Raw genomic sequence first — 20,813 nt, forward strand, 5'->3', positions numbered from 1 at the left:
GAAAGTTGATGAACTTGACAAACCCTTTTCAAAGTCCTGCCTTCAGCTTGGGTCCTGATGTTATCTGTGGAGATATGTGTTGTTATTCAAAAGCACTGCGTGTTCCTCCGAGAGAATTATATGTGCTGTTTGTGAAATATCATTTAATGACTTTTGTGTCTCAGAAAAATAAATGTAGTTCACACTGGCATGCTGGACTTGCTGCAGTTTGTACATCACAGATGGGAGATACATGTCTCCTGAAAATGAGAACAGCAGGTGGCAAAAGTAATAAAAACAGCAAAAATCTAAATATGTATAACGTGTTTGGACAAATAAGGCCCTGCTTGAGTTTTAGCTGTTCATAATCAGGGGTTGTGTGGAAATGTGTGCGAGTGAGTAAAATAAGTGAAACAAAGAGTGCATTGTGTGTGTGTCCACATTCGGGTCATTACTCTCCAATACCGGTCAAAGTGAGCAGGAAGCTCACACAGAATTCAGACTGATTACAGACATGTATCCTCTGTAAACCTCAAAAAAAGAATTGAGGTTTGGCTGCAAAGACAAAAATCCTAGCTCATACATATTGTATAGCAAACAGTATAATATGATTGGGGTTTTTTGTGCAGTGATTTATATCTTTTTCATTATAAGTAAAACTAAATAATAATAATGATAGCCGATCTATCACTACTTTAGGTTCAACTGTTATTATTTTAAATCAAATCAACGATCAAAACATGGTTCGACAGTTAATGGCTGACACTAATTAATGGTATTGTACTGGTACAAAATAATCCTAACTCAAGTGCCAATTACCTGCTCTTTGCAGAGCTTTCAACTGTGTCACTCTTAAAGGTGCAACATGTAAGAGATTTAGCTGAAAAGAAAATACATTTAAAAAATGAACTAAAATGATCTACAGAATGTGAAGAAATAACAGATTGTACATGTTGACTGGTCTTGTGTTGCAGAGATATCTGCTGGTGTTAGCATGCTAACCAGCTAAATCTGGCCCATCCCTGTCCACAGTGCCTGTGCTAACACTCATACATTCATACATTGCACTTTCACTGAAGAGGAGTGTATGAATTTATAAACTGAGCTCGGTTGTGTAGACAGCTGAGCAAATTCACACAGTAAGAAGCTCTAGAAAAAAGCCAGCCACCAGATCTTGAGATGATTGCTTTTCCATTACAAAGGTCAAACTGAACTCTTTCTTTGGCTGTGGGAATATTTGCACAAACCCCTCCTAAAGACCTACAACCCTTTTATATACAGGTTAGCTTTAGAATGAGTGAATCCCTGTATTAATCCTTGTAGTACAGTCATACTGTAGCTTCCACTGTGGTTTATAGAAAAGACTTGCACGACTGGGGATAACACAGGCTTTCCATAAACAATACCTGTCACCTGCATGTCTTAAGGCAGCTGCATATGATGCATCTCTACCCACCGGATCAGTGTATTCCTGTCACTCATCACACAGCTGAACGTTACATAACAGCAAACAAAAGAACCGGTTCAGATCAACAGAGACGGACCGCCGGGCTCAACCCCGCCCCCGTCTCAAACACACCAGCCCTCCTCCTCCTCACCTTCCCTCCCTCCTTCACTCACCCGCGATCTGCTGCAGCTGCTGAAGTCTCTGAGCACCGTCTGGAATCGGAAAGGGATTCAAAATGACGATGAAACTGGCTTACTGGGATATCCGTGGGGTGAGTTTAGCTGCTAGCTGCTGTGGCTAATGTAGCTTCTTTTGTTAGCGGCGCTGTGGCAGCTGTCGGCTGCCGGTGGAGCGGCACTATAGCCCGGTGCGACACAACAGACCGTGCCGCCGTCGTCCAAACTCTGTGTCTCTACTGCTAAATCACTTAAACTGAATTTTTTTGCTGCATAATGTCAGAGTTTTATATTCGTGTGTACGCGTCAACAAAGCCTCGCTCGGCAAAGTGTTGTGTAACTGCGAAATAACCGGGTGCACGTGCTCAAAATGATATCATTATCAGTAACGGTAGCAACGTCCTCCACAGCTGAATCAAACATTCTGTGGCTAATGTTAGCTAAGATGTTAGCTTACACACCCGACTTTTCATGAGTTGGAGCGATAATTATCCTGCGCCCCGACAAATTCAGCTCCTCCCTTCCAAGAGCAATGTTCTGTAGTGGATGTAAAGGGCTGTAAGGTAAGTGGGACATGCATTTGCACACTTAATCTGCTCATAAATTAAGTAGCTACATCCAGAAAAGAGCAACATGGTGAGAATACTGAAGCTGACAGGAAGGCACCTGTGCGCACAGAGTTAAGTTAACATATTGGGGGTTAAAGGTGAAGTCTCTAAATGGTTAACTATAATCCCACAGGTCAGGCTGCAGCTAACAACTGCTTTCAAGCACTTCAGTATGCGTCATTTACAATGAATCAGCTATTTCTTTGCGAGGAATGTCAAAATAATGTGAACTACCACCTACAAGTCACCAGAGCTAGAGAGAGATATAGTAAAGGCTTATTTTGTTTGATCAAGGTTAATATTGTATTAAACTAAGCAAACTAAACAATAATACACATAATTTACATATCGTCACCTTCTTAAAACAATTCATTTTTGACAAAAATGATTTTTTTGCCTAAGTCAGCTCTTCATGATGCTGGCCACCTCTGGTAAAATCACCTACATCCTCAGTTGAACAGATCATGCGATCCTACCCCTGTAGTATATAGGCCTATGTCAAGAGTGTGAATTAGGCCGTTTTATTTTGCCCAAGTCACATACAGAGTGACTTAGGCAAGTTTATAAGCATCTGCAATATCGCCATTTTGAAGGTGTGATCAAGGAGATGATAGTGTGGAGCGATGGCTGTGGTTATCAGAACTGCAATGCAAATGTGGCGAATGCACACTCTGAGCTTGCCAGGAACATGGGGTACTAATAACACAGAAGTACCTTGTTGCAGGTCACACACAACTGGAGTGTGACAGCATGCATAGTACCATTGAACGCAAAATGGTTACGGATATCTTCACCCCAAGGGATTATGTAATCACACTCCAGACTGCAAGAATCAGACCATCACCCTACCATGTGAAGGTGCTCAAGCATGATGAATTCCTGACACTGAGTGGATCTTATTTCTTGAGCATCAGACCAGGCAAAAAAGCTGCAGATCCGACTGTGCATAATTTGTGGGCTCTTCAGTTTAGCAGTGATGGCAAGGTCCATTTCAAGCTATCCTTTTCGTAGAACTCTGCGTTTGAACCGCTGCCACAGAGGGTACAGGTGCCAAATGAGCCGATGGCATGGATAAGAGTGTTTCCATGTGCTCTGCCAATCAAGGAGAGAAAGTTACAGGACCTTCAGTCCATGAAACATGTCATGCCAGTCGAGCGTCATCACTTCTTCGACAATTACTTAAATTACATTTACTGAATTAAAGGGCCATTCACAGCCAAACTTCACACATATAATTCAAACTTTATGGCCTGAAAGCTAAATTAATAAACTTGTTTAAAATTCAACAGCAGATGAAGAGAAGCCCTCATGAGCACATGTATATGATATTGTTTTTTTATGAATGAGGTAATTAAGTCATCATAAGTAGGATGTTTTGAAAGGCAGCAATATTTTTGGAGCAGGAAAAAGCTGATTGGCAATTAATCTGCCTTTTATTAGAAACTGTTGAACTGAACATTTTTACCAACCTTGTCTGTCATCCCTGTATTTTGGATACATCTGCAGCTCGCCCAGCCCGCCCGCCTGCTGCTGGAGTACACCGGCACCAAGTATGAGAACAAGTTTTACTCCTGTGGTGAAGGTAACTTACCTGTTTAACTAACTAATTATAATTTTAACCACATAAGTTGCCCAACAGCCCATACAACATACCAACTTTCATTTTTTCATCATTTAACCCACATTTTTCTCACACCAGCTCCAAGCTATGACAAGAGCTGCTGGTTTGATATAAAACAGACACTTGGAATGGACTTTCCCAATGTAAGTGAGTTTAACCTTTTGAAAGAAATTGTGTAAATATTAATTGAAGTTGTAATGCAGGTGAGTTTAAAACATCAACAAATAATTTCTCAATAACATCTCACCATAGCTGCCCTACTTGGAGGATGGAGACAGGAAGATTGTGCAGAGCAATGCTATCATGAGATACATCGCTCGTAAGCACAATATGTGTAAGTATTGTGTGTTTATTCCACATACGAATATTTTGCCTTGGATATAATATATCCACCTTGGATGTCTTATTTCAAAACTCTTCTCGGCCATTATTTCTTGAGTGTCCCAATTATCTGATGTGATCACAGGCGGAGAGACGGAGGATGAGAAGGTCCGCGTGGACATCATGGAAAACCAGTCAATGGACTTCAGGAATGGGTTTGTGAGGCTGTGCTACACTGATTTTGTGAGTACTAAATTTAAGGTTTAATAACATAGAACTTGTCATTTTACATATCGAACAATGCCAACATCACCTCTCTGACATCAGGACAAGATGAAGCCAGGTTACCTTGAGGCGCTGCCAGTCACACTGAAGCAGTTCTCAGATTTCTTGGGAGACAGGAAGTGGTTTGCTGGTGACAAGGTATGTAACTCCTTAAACATGGGAGGCTTTGTATGTTTAAAGCTGAATCACTCAGGTTTTGACATATTATATGGGCTTATGGAGTTGATATAGTGACTTTAATACACAATTACATGTTTACACACCCAGGAGACACAGAGTAACATTAGCATTCACATTTTGAGTTGTTTTGAGAAATCTAATCTTAATTCAAGCCTTTTTGGCTGAAAACAGCTGCCTCCTGTTGCTGGAAATCGAGCAGTAAATTTGTGGGTTGAAAAACCAAAACATGAGCTTAAACAAATCACAAAGTTTCACAGAGCTGAAAGAGAACAGAGTTTTTTGCTGAATCTCTGGGTTTTACATTATTAGCAGTCCATTTCACATTACATGCAAGTGATTTGACAGATTGTTCATATAAAAATATTGATTACTGCAGCTTTGAAGTCTAGTTTAAGCCTTTAATTTGCTTTCAACTTGTTTATTTATAACTTTCTTTACAATAGATCACCTTTGTGGACTTCATTATGTATGAGCTGTTGGATCAACACAGGATGTTTCATCCTACGTGCCTGGACGACTTCAAGACACTCAAGGATCTTTTAGACCGATTTGAGGTGAGAACGCTCAACTTTTTGATTAACAGATACAAACAGCACACTTAACACTGAAAGTTAAAGACGGGAAGTCTTGCACTGTTTTGTCTTCCTGTGTCACAGTGTGATTGCTGTAGGTGAACAACTTATATGCAGGATTGCTTCTGTGCAGGTCTTGCCATGTAAATAGCTTAACTCACAATGGCTTGGTATAATATGTCAACACAGGCTCTGGAGAAGATCGCTGCCTACATGAAGTCAGACAGATTCATGAAGACTCCTGTCAACAACAAGATGGCCAAGTGGGGAAACAAGAAAGAGTAAAGAACAATGCATTTACGCCTTACAGAAGCAATGAAAAGAGTTCACAAGTGCAACTGACTCAATAATATTGTGCTTTGTCTTTTTATAAGCTGTTAACTAGCTGATTGTGTAGATTTCATATCCTTTGATCACATCTTACAATATTTACAGTTCTGAAATAATTTTTAGTTGAATTGTGAAAAAAGCAGTCCAAGTTTGTACTGGAAATTTGAACGCAAGTAGAAACTTTATTTTGATTGAGAGCACTTAATTTCTTTGTTACATCTGAAACAGATTGTTTTTGACAATAAATCTTGTATGGACTTTGTTTGGGACTCACTGTCTGTATAATACATGCCATCTACAAATCAACTGAAAGAAATATAATATAGAGTATAAGTTAATGTAGCAGAAGAGACTGAACTGTTATCAAATCAATTCTACTGTAGTATAGTTACATATTATTTTGTGTAATCGCAGTTGCGAAAACTATACAGAATTTGCTTAAAAGTACATCATTAACAGAAAAATTACAGTAAAATTAAATCATTTAGTAATTTACAATTAATGAATTCATTATTTGTTTTACTTTGACTACGGCCTAGTCCACACGTACACAAGTATTTTCGGAAACGGGTTTAAAAACATTCTCTGTCCATTTCAGGAATTATCTCCATCCAGTCTTACACATCTGAAAACGCACACCTCATGGCCATTTACGTACACTGGGCATGTGCATACCATTGTAAACGGGAAGCAGATTGTGTATATATAGTCGGTTGCCTAGTTCCAGAAAAATACACTGACGGGCAGGGAAACGACAACTCTTCTTAGATAACTGTCAGCAAAACATAGTAAGCAGCCGTTTTCTTCTCTTTTCCATTAATGTATTATCAATGTCCATTTGTGTCTTTCTTAACAAAACGTTAAATATAACATCCATTCCATCAACATACAAACTCAAATACTCCAATATCATAACACACTCCAATTCACATTGCCAATAATGCTACAAACACTGACAACCGTGGGCATGATTTTTTTCTAAGAATCTCAGTTTCTGCCTGTCCAAATGTAAACAACCAGGTTCCTGACTATCCCCAACCTGGAAGAAGTTTTCCAAAACATCCGTTACCAGTCGCCGTAATCACCGTTCACATGTGTACGAAAGGCTAAAATGCATAGAAAAAGCTTTTGTTTTGAGATATACCCCTGTACGTGTGGACAGGACCTTATCTGACAAATGCTGAGTGTAGCCATCCGCACAAAATGATCGATAACATTCAGAATTAATCAGACATCAGTAATTCCAGATGTTGATCTGTGGAAATCCAGTAGGAAAGGAAGTGATGGAACGCATCGTTAGTAGCGACCGTTGTACATATCTGAAGGTTCACTGGCGAGCTGTAGGAAACGGGATGAAATGTTACTGATGTGCAAAAGTTTTATGTGTGTGTGTGTGTGTGTGTATCGTGGCACATTACTTACTGCAATGGCTGACTTAATGGCCTGAAGCTGGAAGAAGACCTTTCCTCCTTCTTCTGGACACACAGTCCTTATCTCATCCTTGGTCATTCCCAGAAGCAGTTTACCAGTCAGCACCCCGAGGGTGTTCACAGTGCTGCAACATGAGGTGGCACAAAACAAATTAAACATGCATTACAAGTCTTATTTACATCGTAGAGTTCCCACATCCTCTGTGTGTATTGTCACTCACATTCTGGAGAAACCTTTGTACTCCAGCCAGGCTTTGACTTGTGCAGAAGTGGAGGTCATGTCCAGACTAACTGAACCCCGATTGTCCCGCTGTGAGGGAGAGCGAAGGGAATAAAATGTCACATGTTAAATCTGTTAAACGCTCACACAGCAGAGCTTTGTGTCACTTTGCTCACCGGTGCATCTTCCATGGGCCCGTTGCTACTCATTGCCTCCAGAACATTCTGAGGAACGTTACCTTCCTCATCACGGCTGTTGCGAACAAGCCACCATTGTTTGGATTTTTGAATCACCTGTGAAAAGGCCAAAGAACCGAACACGTCAAACACCTGAATGTAAATACTGACAGTAATGACAGCTATGACTGTGATTGGTAAATATACTCTACATTGATAACTGCATAATACTAGTACTTTGGGGTAAGATCAGGGCATGCTGTCAGTTTGTCCTCTCACCTGAACCACTTCACCCTTCATAATGCTCAGCTCTCTGTTGTTTCTGGCCATGAAGTCGTACATGACGCGCATGTACAGAGGTGGCTCTCTGGGCCTGAAATGGCAGCAGACACACTTTGTAACAGGACTGCATTTTACAAGTGGGCACATGACACCATATTTACTGCAGTGTAATAACACCTACTGTATTGGTGGTGGTGCTGAACCCCATGGACCGTTGTTCATGGGCTATAAAAGGTGTTAAATGCAACATGATTAAACGGACAAGGTTGATGAGGATTTCACTGGTTAGTTGTATCATGAGGCTTTGAAAACTATAATATTAAAATGTACTGATTGCCAGATAGGATAGGATTATAGCCTCTTAAAAAATAGGTAAACCTTTTTAACAGAGTTGATTATGTAAATTAAAATACTCCTAACTTCTCATGCAGTGTCAACATACTTCATGGAACACTCAGCTAATGAATGATACTAAACTGGTAGTGTAAATTTATTTAGTAATGGCTAAACGTGTAGCCGTGACAGGTACCTATTGTCTCTGCTAGACCAGCATTAACACAGTCCCAAACATATTATAAAAACTGGGTTTGGAAACAAAAATCAGAGTTAAATGTGAGTACGTCAGTAAGGTTCTACCTCTTCAGGATGGCGTTGGACAGGTGGGAAGCGCTGACTGCTGTTCCTGCTCACTGGACCATTCTGAAAAGGAGGCGGGGAAGGTGTGGGGGCAGGCGGCTGCCAGCCATTGTAAAACTGTGGGATGTAAGGTGGGACTTCATCCGGCCATCTAGACCTGTGAGGTGACAGGAGGGCAGAAAACTGTGAGCGAGGTAGTACAAAAGTACACAACAAACAAAAACACACAGTAAGAGGTTAGTTTTTGATCACAACCCTAGATTAAGAGTTAAATGAATAGTTCAACATTTTTGTAATGATGCGTCTTCGCTCTTAAGCTTTGATGACATTGTTTAATGTGAAGCTGGATGGTTAGGTTAGCTTAGCATACACACTGGAAGTAGGAGTAAACAGCTGGCCTGTACAAAGGTTGAAAAAAAGTGACAATTTTTAATTCTCACTCACTAATTAACACATTACATCTTGTTTGTTTAAAGTGTCCTTCTGGAGGATTTGTGAACTAAAACAAGAGTATTCAGACAGTTTCTCGTAGACACTTAAAAACGTATGAGCCTGGGAATGAGGGGACCAGTGTCAGGTAAAATTTATCATCTTAAAACTGAAATTACAGCAGATCCAAAATAAAACTCCTGTTTATCACATTTTCCATAGGACATAAAAGCAGCATTATCCCTGACCTGTTTTGGTATCAGCAAACACACACACTCTGCCCCCAGTTAGGGTGTGCCAGGGCAGGTATAGGAGCACTTACAATCAGTGGCTGTATATGAGCCAGTAACAAGCTATATAAAAAGACATGAGTAAGGGTGTGGGCAGTTATAAAGGCTGCCCTACCTGGGGATATTCCAGCTGTCTCCTAGGGACCTCCACAGGTTGTCCTCATTCGGGTCGACGACCTGGTTGAGCAGCCTCAAGGCTGCCACTGTCAGCAGGGGAGAGACCACAGTGGGAGGCACATCTGCAGGATACTGAGACACTAACTGTAGAAAAATGGAGGAAGTAAGTATTAACTGTTCATGGTGAAGTCAAGAAAAATATGAGTCAAGGAGAAGTTTAGAAGAGCTCACCATCGCCAAACTAGAGAAGAAGATGTGGATGTAGTCCGGAGCAGTGGGGCTGTTCAGTATCCCCTCCAGCTGGCCCTGAAATATAAAGAGGTTTTTGTCACACTCCACTGCTTTCTGCAGCAATCACATGTTAAAAGCAACACAATAGAGTGTTTCCTTAGGCCTGTAATCACATAGAGTGGAGGTATCTTTTTTTAAACCCTAGAGCAATTTGGCCTTGGTAAGAACTTTATTTCATTGGTGAAGCTTCTGTATTCTTCCCCCTCAGTGAAGACTAATAATCATCATCATCATACTTTCCTCTTTATTACTCGACTCAACAGGGTTGTCCCCTGAGTCCCCTCTTATTTGCATTAGCCATCATGCCCCTCGCCAACTGCACTTCACAGTCAGCCCCGCATCACGGGTATTTTCAAGAATGGAGCAGACCAAAGAGTTTCTCTTTATGCAGATGATCTTCTCCTCTATACGTCCAATTTCTCAGTATCTCTCCCCACCGCTCTAACTATTTTTTTTAATCTCATTTGGTGTTATATCCAGTTAGAAATTGAACGTAAATACATATACTTTAATAATAAGAAGTCACATTGAGATCAAGATATCATGACCTGAGTACAGAATAAAATAAGATAAAAGTGAATAAAATAAAATGATAATAAAAATGGTGATTGAAGCGGTAATGACAAAGAAATATAATAATCAAACAGGAGAAGATTTAAATATATAATTATATAGACATCTGCATGACAAATGCATTCTAAAATATCCTTGGTGTCGGTATAAAATGGTCCTATTCAACATCAGCTCCAGTAACAGAAAATTATGTTTTTCCTCCATCTTTGGTAGATCTTGCATTCAGTATTTGGTCCGACCTAGGTATTAAATCATTTAAAGACCTAAATATTGATCCCTCTTTGCGTCTTTCCAACAGTTATCTTAAAACCTAAACAACACTTCTTCAGGTATCTACAGATTTGCAGTTTCGTTAGTAGTAGATTCCTCAGTTTCCTATCCTCCCCGTTGATTCACCACTGGACGCATTCCTCAAGCCAGTACCTGCTCTAAAAGGAATGATTCATTACTTCTCTTATTCATTCCCTACGTTTAGACTCCTTAAATTCCATTAAGTCAGTTTGGGAGCTGAGATTTCTGAGGAACTTTGGGAGGATGCCCTTGATAAGTACACGAGTCATCTATCTGTGCAAAACTTGGATTGATACAGTGCAATATTGTACACCGCACCCACCTCACAAACATTAGGCTCTCTAGAATTCACAAGGATGTGAACCCAATGTGTAACATGTACCACCAAGCACCGGCGAGTCATGTACACATGCTCTGGTCTTTCCCTGCTTTTATTTATTTATTTTATCTTAAAATTTAATTTAATTAGATTTTTTATTTTACTTTATTCATTTCATGTCCTGAGTTCCGAGTTTTGTTTTGGTTGGTAGCATCTGTCCTCTCTTGGTCTTGTCTTGGTCTTGTATTCTTCCTATTTTGCTGACTACTTGCACTTTTGCTTTATCATTATTGTATTGACCAAACTGTATTGTCCATTTGTTCACTTTCTTTTGAAAAATATCAATTAACAGCTTGTTAAAAAAAACAACACTCTGGTTAATTTGCAATCTATGGAAAGATTTAAGAGAAGTATTTACCAGCAGATTGAATCCATATTTGATTTTCTGAAGACAGGAGACATATTCCTCCCAGGGTGGCAGACTGTTAGCTGGTGATGCAGGAGAACATGTTAATAAGACACAAACATATGTGTTAGCTTAATGTCTATACCTATAGGAGGTCACTCCTCCAGTGATTACTTGTGCACATGGGCAGGCAAACTGTTAATGAGGATATTACCTTTTTTCTTGGACTTTTTCTTCTTTTTCTTACTGTTCTGGTCCCCTTGCAGTGACGATGCATGAAGTGCAGCAGAAACTTTGGCCATGAAGATCTCCATATCATCCAGAACATGGTTTAAAATTTCCTGTGAAAAGGAGCACAAGCACAAATCAAACCACATTCAGCTGCCTGTAGGAGCTTTCATGTTTGAGCATGTTTTCCTTGAGATGATTAGATCTATGATGATTTATAGCTGATATAATTCACTATCTATAGCTAACAGTTCAATTGCAGTACTGACCGTGTTCCTCTCTCCGTCTGCTCGTTCAGATAAAAGAGGGACCTCTGGGCTGCTCTGGAATTCACGAGGATCAGGATGGAGCATCATCGGTTCAGGGGTGTAGACCCGTGGAGGCGTCATATTTTCAACTACAAAATTAATCGTAAATATCAGCTTGACGTAGTGTTTATGTCTGGGCCAGTCTTATTTGCACAAAACACATCCAAAAGCTTTTGAGATTTTTGGGGAAATTAAAAATGCACTTCAGATCAAGCTGTACCTGGTTCTCTCATCCGTGGTGGCGGGTGGTCTGGCAGTGGTGGAGGTCTCTCTTGCTGCACAGGATGAGGCTCAGGATGCCGGAAACTTCCCAGAGCTTTTAGCCCGATAATGTTCTCAAGATTAATCCTGAGAACAATCAACGACAGACAGAATCAGATCAAAGTCAGTCAGCTTTATTGACCAAGTATGTGTACACATACAAGGAATTTGACTCAATCTATTTGCACTGCTCTCAATGTGGTTAGACAGGAATAGACATAATAAGTACAAAGAGGGACAACAAAGCTGAATAAATAAAGGCAAAGAATAGACAGGACTATTATGGCCACAAGTATGTGAAAAAAATAGGTGTGTATGTGTGTGTATATATATATATATATATAAATAAATGCATCAATGACCAACAGCATAAACAAAATGTCTTATTTACAAGTTAATTTTTCTGTAAGTTGTAAACAAAATAATCCAAAGAAATAACTATTGAATAATGAACCAGACAGCAGTGAATGCATCATCCTGCTCAAATGTTGTTCTTGTGCCTTCTCATTAATGTGATTTAATCTCTGTTTGGATTGTGTCCATGAGATACAACATTGTACCTGATGTCAGACTGCTCTCTGCGTGGTTCCTCATCAACACCTCCTTTTTGGACGACCTTATCCAGATCAGTCTTGATGAGCTCCGCCTGGTGAAACAGACCTGCTTTAAATCAAACTCCTACGTGACAGCAGCAAAAACAGCTTGTTATGAAATAGAGATAATGGTCTCAGAGATATCACACCCCTACATGACTTTCAAAAGTCAAAGTTCTGGCAACATGTGACTCACCCCGGTCTCCTCACACTGGAACATGTAGACCTGAGGAAAGCGTTTGTTGCGTTCCTGCACAGATACTGTCAGCAGAGAGTTGTAGGCGCAGCTATCGAGCACAGCTGAGGTTTGAAGGATGCAACTCAAAGGCAGCAACTCCAGCTCTGCCTATTAGCCAGATCGAACAGGACAAATGTTGAGCCCAAGAGTTTATGAAATTGAAACACAGTTAATGATCACTACCGAAAGGAATTACACTGCTCTCTGATAAGATTTTTGTTAAATGTTTACTCCTGTGATTTCATTTTCTAGTCTCAAACAAAGTCATTATGGGGACAACTGGTCATTATTTCAAGATACTAAGTCAATATTTTGAGAAAGTTTCTTATGATGAGTAACAGGATTTTTGCCTGAAAAGTGCTTCCATATCGCCCATTTGTTTATTGTTTTTTAAATAAATCTCAGTGAAACAGCTTGAAATCATATTTTAGACAATAATGTGTTTACAACTCTTTCGCAATATTTGGTAAACAGGAACAAATCCCTGCAGCCATGTCCCAAAATCTTGTGGGAAGCTTCCCCTTGAGAGCTGAGGCTGTCACAGCAGCATACTTGATTTTGAGTGTAGTGAGCATGTAGCTACTGACCTTTGTCTCAATGTCACTGAGGAGAAAATATCCTCTCTGAACCTCCATGATCATGTCCTGGGGCCACAGACGACCTTTGGCATCTAACCTCTTGAGCTTGGCCACACAGTCATCCACCTTCTTCAGCTCCTGGCCATCCAGCTCACAGGTGAACAGGTGCTGTGTGGAGTTAATGTGGAGGGTCATGGATGAGGACAGCTACATGGTTGTACTACTAGTCATGTGTAAGTCTCAATGCTGGTGCAGATTTTGTTTACCTCCACTCTGACGTTAAAGTTGTCTGATGGTTTGTTCAGCGTTTCAGAGTACTCCTTTCTCTGCACTGATGAAAAACATGTAGTTGTTTAAAAAAAAAAAAAAAAAAGATATTCAACAAAATTAGATGAGAGGTGATTTTATGTCTGAACATACTGTATATTGATTTCCCACTGGGTCTGAACATGTTGTTTCTCTGCAGCGAAGCTCCCTTGTGGTCATCTTGTTGGTAAGGCCGTCTATGCAGATGGACGTCCTCCTGTGAGAAACCCCTGAAGCAAAGAAAAGGAAACTTATTATCAGAGAGGAGAAGTGGACTGTCACCAGCCTTACGACCTCACAAGTCAATAAAACCATCATCGTCACTGGCGCAGTGATTTCAAGATAAACCATTACGCAGCTGCACTGTTGCCACAACACAGTTGAGTTTTATCAGAAAAAGGTGTGAACGGATGTGATGAGATCTGAAATTAGTGCTCCAAAGTTTAAAGGTGAAGTAAGAGAAAAAGGTATTTGATTGTTGAGTCTTAGCTACTACAAGGAGTTTTTAACTGGTTATGAAACAGTCTTAATTTAATACTGATGCCCCTGTATGACCTAAATAAGCAAACGAGACCTTCAGCGAGAAGATCAACTGTTTCTATATAGTTTTTCTTGACGCCTGCCATGCAGACTGGAATAGCCTATGTTTACATTGTCACAGGCAAAGTTACAGTGAGCAGTATGTTAGCCAGTTAAAAAGAAGCAGATTTTTCTTTAAATATTTTTATATTTGACAATATATTTTGTGGTTTTGGTAGTGGAAACACTACCACTTTTGTCCACAGGGGCCTCCAAAATATCAAAGTTATTAGTAGAGGCTTTAACCTTTAACTCAAATGAATGAAAGTGACACGTAAAGTTAGAATAAAAATAAAAATGTTACTGACCCTGGAGAATAAGAGAAAGGTCTCGACTGTCCAAACATTTTCAAACGACGTCTGTCACTGAGTTAAAGATCCAAAAGCTGAGATGAGCAGGAATCTCTCAGGAAAACTCCAGTCCAACCTGAAAGAAAAGTTTTTTTATGCCGACAATCTACAACAGGAGTCGACACAATTACACCCGTTTCATATTCAACCAGGACAAATGGTTGTAAACACTTTTGCTCCACCTCTCACGAGTTTAAAGTCAGACTATTCAACTGTTTAAAGATGAAAAAACACATTCCCTCTTTTACAAACTTTGAACTGAATTGACAAAAAACACACTTTCACAGTTCCACATACTGAAGGGTTTTACTGCGGCAGCCCTGCCTGCAGTGGTATGATCAGTGCTTTAGGGTGGCTAATCTTAGCTAGTGTTGGAAAACCTAATGGTTAGGGTTAGATAACCCTAACCATTAGATATGGTTTTGCACGTTAAATTGTTCGATAGCCGCTATTTTGTGATTGTTACTTGTAGCTAGTCGTTATTCAGCAAAAGATACATAGTTTCACTCTAAAACTACACTTAAAGGTGAGAGGAAGCAAAAACAAAAAGGGAAATACCCAGTCAGTTACAGGAACAGTTATAAGTAAAAGGTTAAAATTAAGTTTCGGTAATTATTAATCTGTGTCTTGAAGAGTTAATGTCCTGACTGGACTTAGATTGGAAAAAATAGATCAGTATAAAGGTGCGTTTTTACCAGGACACAAATTCTACAAACAACTGCTCTGATTCAACAACATGTAACACATCACAAGTACATAAGATTGATTTTCAGCATTGAACTACAATGTCACATACCTCCTGGACTGAATTTGGATACATAGATATATAACTTTATTAATCCCCGAGGGGAAATTAGGTTTCACAGGCTGTAAAATGAGCTTACCAGGAAACAACCCACTTTGTACAAGCAAACATTTCCCTTTCTAAACAGGATGCGACACCAACACCAGTCAACATTTATTTAACCTTCATCACGTTTATCTTATATTACCCGTCAGCATCAGCTCTGCTCCGCTGTCATCGTCCCCTTCTTTCAAAAAGATTTTCTTAGCAGAGGGCACCTGTTCCTGGCACAGCCAACCGAGAAATATTCCTAGCCTTCCTGCTTGAAGGCACCAGGATCAAAGTGCAACGACTTGACGGGAGTGACGGATCAGGAGGGCTGGCCCGATTTGTCACATTGGAGGAATGGAGGGAGGCAGCAAATCTGTGGCTCATTATGAGTCCAAAGGTTTACAAATGCCTCTCAGTATCTCTTTCCGAGTGCTCGTAGGTCTAAAGTCCCCCCGAAAAAGCTCCTAAGCATTATCAAGCTTAAGTGCAATCTATTAGAGCCATAAATCTGTGACGCTATGGTCCTAATATTCACACTAAAGGTCAAGGAGGAAATGTACAAGAGGTCAAACAAAACGTTGAAAGAAAGAAAAGAACATTGCTTGAGGTGGACAAACACAAACAAGCCAGTTTAAGTTGAATAAGAGAATCATTTATTTCACCATGAGCTGACGTGTAAATACTGTACACACCCATCATATTGACAGAGACAATAAAGAGGAAATAGTTTATTCTGTAAAGAAAAGTGAATGTCTCGTCTTGGGACAATGAGTTGAGGGTTAGAGTCGCCTTCTCTGAAGACTTGACAGTTTAGGCTGTAGCTTGAGCCTGGGTGTTTTTGGCCAAAGCCTTCAGGTCTGTGATGCACTTGGCGATGCTCTCCTTCTCCTGAAAAACAAAACACACAGAGATATTAAGTGACAACTTGTTGATGTGGGTACAAGACAATAAGACCAGCAGGGGCTCAAAACGTCAACCTAATAACTTTTTCAACTATTTAAACAGTTCTCTTTTTTTCCTCTCTTGTGTTGGCAGTAAATCAACGTTGAAACAAAACTGATACCACTGATTTATTTTATTCAACAATGCAATCTAAAATTGGCAAAGCATCGATTTAAATCAGGAACTATCTGATCAAAGAAAACCATATAAGCCCAAATGTAAGAATTTGTTTCGGGAAATTGTGTTTTCGTGGGGGGTGGGGGTCGTCTTGTAAGGACTAGATGTTTGACATTGTTCATGTGTTAGGGAATATTACATGGAGCGTGTACTGGTTTAACACTGGCTCCTACGAATGTGTCGATTTATGGGTGGTTTGTAGCCGTAATGTTGCTTGGCAAAAGAGTGTCTTCAGGTCTGTTTAGAGTGTCTCTTAGAGTTAGAAGCTTTCCTAAAAGTGTTTCATTACAACAGTTTAACCTATAGAGTGTACTGTGTTGCTGCCATGGAGGAAATTACATCATGACAATAGAAGATGAGTCAAAATGACTAAAAAACCCAAAGTAATTTTGACCACTTCCGCAAGCCTGACAGGAGTGTGTGAGCATGTGAGCTACACAAATTTATTATTTCATGATTCACTTTTACAAGACAAAAGGCTTTTTTTCAGAAACAGGTGTCAGAAACAGGCGACATCGCCTTATAATCAGGGTTGTCTTATACTCGGCAGCCAAGACAAAAAGTTGGACGTGACTTTTGGTATAATATGCAGCCATTAAAATGAAATGTTTGATCATAAAAACAATGTGTCAGGAATCTAAGTTGTTGTAAATTTAAACTGCAACAGTAACATAACACCACGACTGAGAAACAGCTGAAGGCTTTCTACAGTTTGACGAAAAAGAAAAAAACTGACCTGCTGAGGAGTGATGCTGCCGACGACGCTTTTCTCCACCCAATTGATCATGTGCTCCTGCTCCATCCTGCGGTGGAGGTCCTGCAGGGCGATCTGGTAGTCCATGCGCCTCTTTACCTCATTGGTCACCATGTGTAGTCTCTCTCTGTAGTTGGTCTCCAGCAGCATGGCCACATTGTTCTGAGAGAAAAAGAGGAGAGCTTGTAGTCCTTGTAACCACACTGTAGAAACACCTCGTCTACTCTTGTAAAATTGTAGGCAAATGTATGTATTTTAAACAGACTAAACTCCTTCTTTACATCCTCTTAACACTGTGTTGCATCTTAAGTGACATAAAGAATAGTTTGAAATTCAAACTATATAAAAAGATGTTAAATACTAACACAGCCAGAATTCAGGTATATTCTGTATATTGTATACATACTGAAACGAAGCACATGTATCACTGCAGTTCAGTGAGAAAGCTAGCTGGTGTGTTGCATGGATCAGTGACAACTATCTTTTTATAGACCAAGACATTCATTCATTCATTCATTCATCATAACCATGGCAAGGTTTTTTGGCCACTCTGATGTTATTTCAATTTGTACTTGCCGCCAGCAGAGGTCAATAATGTCCATGCCTACATAAAGATGCTTCTTTAACTCCTTGAGCTCAAAGTAAAATGAGTGCTGGGCGACTACCAGCATTCAATATGGACTGTTGTTTAAATTTGAAGGAGGGCAATACGAACATTGAAGATATTGGATATTAAAATTGCTGCTTACCCTCTTAGCATCAAAGAGCATTGATCGTCCCTCTGCTCTCCACTGTTCCTTCTTCTCATCCTCAATAGCCTGAGCCAGGCTGGTCATAGCTACATCCTTCACCTCCTGAGCCTTAGCGACTTTATCCTGCAAACACACACACACAAACAAACAAAAAAAAACCATACAACAGGGTCAAAGAGGTGCTCACAAAGGTTGTGGCCAAAGGCCACTGATCTCTGACTGAAAACCTGCAGCTTGTACACAAATCATCCATCTTACTCTAAACAGGACATTAAAATCGGGTGAATAAATTCACAAGATGAGAGATTATAATAGTAATAAGCATCCACACACTGCAATTTCCTATGATTAACCACAAAAAAGATAAACACAAATCCATGTGGTTGCCAGCTTACATCGTTCAGTTTGTCAGCAAAAGCTGCAACACCTGGACCAAATTTCTTGATACCATAGATGATGATGCCGCCCATGGAGAGAGCAGCAAAGGTCTCATGGTTGATGATGTAGATTTCCTTGGAAAGCATGTAGAGGAGGAGGCCAGTGCCCAGCATGTAGGGTCCTAGTGAGAACAGGAAAACATGTAGAAGTTTGTCTTCATTAATGAAAATATGGACGCACTTTGAATCGCACACTTTCCTTTTACTTTCAGTATGTACTGCAGCTGCCCTTAAAAAAGTAAATACTGCCTGCAGTATTCATACAATTGGGATATACTACATCCCCATTATGGTGTGTCTTGAAATGTGACCCTCTTGTTCCTATATCTGGCGCAGCCTTGGCTCAAAATTTTGGGAGTGAAAAGAACACAGCACTTACACTTAAATGTGCTTTCATCTGTCATTGCCGTGTCTGTCATTCTGTCAAATGAACTGTCAACTGTCTGTGCGCTCTCTGCTTTGTTTATACTTGTTTGTTTGTTCATGACATATGTGACGAATCTTCCGCTGCGCACAGGATTGTGTGTCAGAATAGCCAGAAAAGCATGCTGGCATGCATACACTAAAATACAACCGGATGTAGTAGGACATCCTGGTATTTTTGGCATACTGCATTTTACATACTTCCTATTGGGACATACTTCATCATTTTCTGGCAAAAATTCTAAATAGTATGGTAGTATAGGTATTAGAATGCAGGAGATGTCTCTGTGCTTTTAAATACATTATCATGCACAATAAGACTGCAAACACAATGTGTTACTCTTGACAAAAACTGTTAAACTTAATTTAAAATTGTTACCATCTTAACCTTTGAAATCCTTTTGTGTCTCTTTCTTACCTGGTGTTTTATATATCATGCCTTAAAGCCATTTCTCTTTTTTGTGAAACACTTGCTGTTAAAAAAGTTTGCTATACAAATAAACTTGCCTTGTGAAACCATCTATAACTATTACATACCTGGGATTAGGACACAATCCTAATCCCAGGTATGGTGCTGCATTATTAAACTAAGGACAGAAGTCCGACCGTACCGTTTTGTAAGTTGCACGTAAAAGGTAAAATTGCTACCATTTAATGAGAGTGAATGGATAAAGTTGTACTTAGGAGATTGTCTTTTTGCAACAAAATTAATTGACCACATGTTAAATCTTGCATCTGGTCACTGACCTGTGACTCCAGTTTTGGGGTACAGGAGCTGGAAAAGCTCCTCTGGGATGATGCCATGACGGACTTTGCCTGACTTCTCTGGCAGAGGGGGCACTGGGGCCAGACTCTGGGACGTTGTGTGCAGGGAGCGAGATGCCTGGACCAGACTGTGGGAGACAACATTATTAAAAGCTTTTCAAGGGCCAATCGTCATAGAATTTATAGTTGTTGTTGTTGTTAAAACATATCATGTTAATAGCAAATACATCTAACAAAATAACTTTGAGACACATACCCAGCTCCAAGGGGGCCGCTGCCTTTCAGGGCGCTGGCTGCAAACAGGACAAACAATGACATTAAATCAGGGCTGCAACTAATGCTTGTTTTCATTCATTCAAGTATGTTTAATCTGTTGGTAGTTTTCTTGATTAATCACACCTCTCTCAAACTGCTTTAGCATATTCTGACCATTATAACCTTCAAAAAAGGCAGGATTTACTGCACAACAGTTGTGGTAGCCAAGTTTAACTAATAAACTAAAAAAAAGTGTAAATAACTTGGCTAAACAATGCCAAGAGTCAACAAAAGCCCAGGTACAGTATGTCGTGATGACAGCATGATTTCAACTAAATGTCTGGTAGCAATTCGACTGGCGTCAAATGAGCAACTTATGAAATCATTAAAATAAAATCACACTGTTGGTTTACTTGCATTGTCATGTTTTTACTTATTTGAAGCGTAAAGGGCACAAGACGTACCAAAGCTAGCTGTCAAAAGGTGACACTTGCAGGCGTGTAGAGGTAACGCTAGCTAAGTAGCTTTGGTTTGCAACCGTTAGCTATCGTCATGTTAACTTAGCTGTAACGTATTGAAAGTTATGTCTGCTAGAAATAGAGAAAATGCAACACAGACATGAGCAGTATCAATGACTGTTGAAACAAACCTCTAAGTAAAATACTAGCTGCAGCTTTAGAGATTATACTTGTAGCTATCTATAGCTAGCGTTAGCATGTCTCTCATTCAATCCGCGGCCTTCACTTTACCCTTCAGCTTCACATTCACTTTAAAATTCTGTTTCTCCTGCTTGACAGTTGGTTTACACCAGAAGTGGTTTTAAATAATCATGTCAAAAGTAAAATAAGTGCCTACCTGAGACAATGACGAGTCTGGACAGCATGTTTGTAGGATGAAGTGCCAAGTTCTTGCTACACCGGGCACCCTTGTTTCGGCCTCTTCGTGCCCTTCTGCAAAGAGCCACAAGTATGGCGGAAACACGAGATATCCTGCTGAAACATCGCGAGAGTACAGCAGAGCTCCGATTTTTAGAGTTGTTAAGAGAAGTGACCA

The 20,813-nt window shown here is 40.0% G+C and overlaps 3 protein-coding genes across 3 annotated transcripts; 1 reads left to right on the forward strand and 2 right to left on the reverse strand.

The window, feature by feature from the left end:
- The first annotated feature begins 1,554 nt into the window (after window positions 1-1,554).
- gstm.1 (glutathione S-transferase mu, tandem duplicate 1) lies at window positions 1,555-5,781 on the forward strand. Its single transcript, XM_073469982.1, has 8 exons — window positions 1,555-1,697; window positions 3,717-3,792; window positions 3,910-3,974; window positions 4,084-4,165; window positions 4,298-4,395; window positions 4,480-4,575; window positions 5,061-5,171; window positions 5,379-5,781. The coding sequence occupies exons 1-8, from the start codon at window positions 1,662-1,664 to the stop codon at window positions 5,472-5,474; spliced, it is 660 nt and encodes a 219-aa protein (XP_073326083.1). The 5' UTR covers window positions 1,555-1,661; the 3' UTR covers window positions 5,475-5,781.
- On the reverse strand, window positions 5,682-15,525 carry eps8l3b (EPS8 signaling adaptor L3b). The gene is made up of 20 exons (XM_073469981.1): window positions 15,413-15,525; window positions 14,379-14,496; window positions 13,606-13,721; window positions 13,452-13,516; window positions 13,195-13,353; window positions 12,566-12,715; window positions 12,337-12,422; window positions 11,736-11,863; window positions 11,477-11,604; window positions 11,194-11,320; window positions 10,992-11,062; window positions 9,331-9,405; window positions 9,098-9,243; window positions 8,264-8,420; window positions 7,809-7,852; window positions 7,625-7,718; window positions 7,346-7,462; window positions 7,171-7,259; window positions 6,942-7,074; window positions 5,682-6,857 (listed from the first exon to the last, which is right to left on the reverse strand). Exons 2-20 carry the CDS (start codon window positions 14,414-14,416, stop codon window positions 6,816-6,818), a joined length of 1,965 nt encoding a protein of 654 aa, XP_073326082.1. The 5' UTR covers window positions 14,417-14,496; window positions 15,413-15,525; the 3' UTR covers window positions 5,682-6,815.
- Window positions 15,526-15,885: 360 nt separating this feature from the next.
- On the reverse strand, window positions 15,886-20,723 carry atp5pb (ATP synthase peripheral stalk-membrane subunit b). The gene is made up of 7 exons (XM_073469979.1): window positions 20,616-20,723; window positions 19,762-19,798; window positions 19,488-19,633; window positions 18,276-18,439; window positions 17,878-18,003; window positions 17,111-17,290; window positions 15,886-16,143 (listed from the first exon to the last, which is right to left on the reverse strand). The coding sequence occupies exons 1-7, from the start codon at window positions 20,641-20,643 to the stop codon at window positions 16,066-16,068; spliced, it is 759 nt and encodes a 252-aa protein (XP_073326080.1). The 5' UTR covers window positions 20,644-20,723; the 3' UTR covers window positions 15,886-16,065.
- Window positions 20,724-20,813: the final 90 nt, after the last annotated feature.

The sequence above is a fragment of the Pagrus major genome, chromosome 7 (assembly GCF_040436345.1).
Source record: "Pagrus major chromosome 7, Pma_NU_1.0".
Taxonomy (NCBI): Eukaryota; Metazoa; Chordata; class Actinopteri; order Spariformes; family Sparidae; genus Pagrus; species Pagrus major.

Bases quoted from the DNA above. Each gene is read 5' to 3' on its own strand.
- gstm.1 (XM_073469982.1), top strand. From the start codon at position 1,662: ATGACGATGAAACTGGCTTACTGGGATATCCGTGGG. The intron at 4,166-4,297 runs GTAAGTATTGTG...ATGTGATCACAG, and splicing joins CGCTCGTAAGCACAATATGT to GCGGAGAGACGGAGGATGAG. The intron at 4,576-5,060 runs GTATGTAACTCC...TCTTTACAATAG, and splicing joins AGTGGTTTGCTGGTGACAAG to ATCACCTTTGTGGACTTCAT.
- eps8l3b (XM_073469981.1), bottom strand. From the start codon at position 14,416: ATGTTTGGACAGTCGAGACCTTTCTCTTATTCTCCAGG. The intron at 9,406-10,991 runs GTAAATACTTCT...TTTATATTTCAG, and splicing joins AATATGGATTCAATCTGCTG to GGCCAGCTGGAGGGGATACT. The intron at 7,260-7,345 runs GTGAGCAAAGTG...TCTCCCTCACAG, and splicing joins GGCCCATGGAAGATGCACCG to CGGGACAATCGGGGTTCAGT.
- atp5pb (XM_073469979.1), bottom strand. From the start codon at position 20,643: ATGCTGTCCAGACTCGTCATTGTCTCAG. The intron at 19,799-20,615 runs GTAGGCACTTAT...TCCTGTTTGCAG, and splicing joins CAGACTCGTCATTGTCTCAG to CCAGCGCCCTGAAAGGCAGC. The intron at 19,634-19,761 runs GTATGTGTCTCA...TGTCTCCCACAG, and splicing joins AGCGGCCCCCTTGGAGCTGG to TCTGGTCCAGGCATCTCGCT.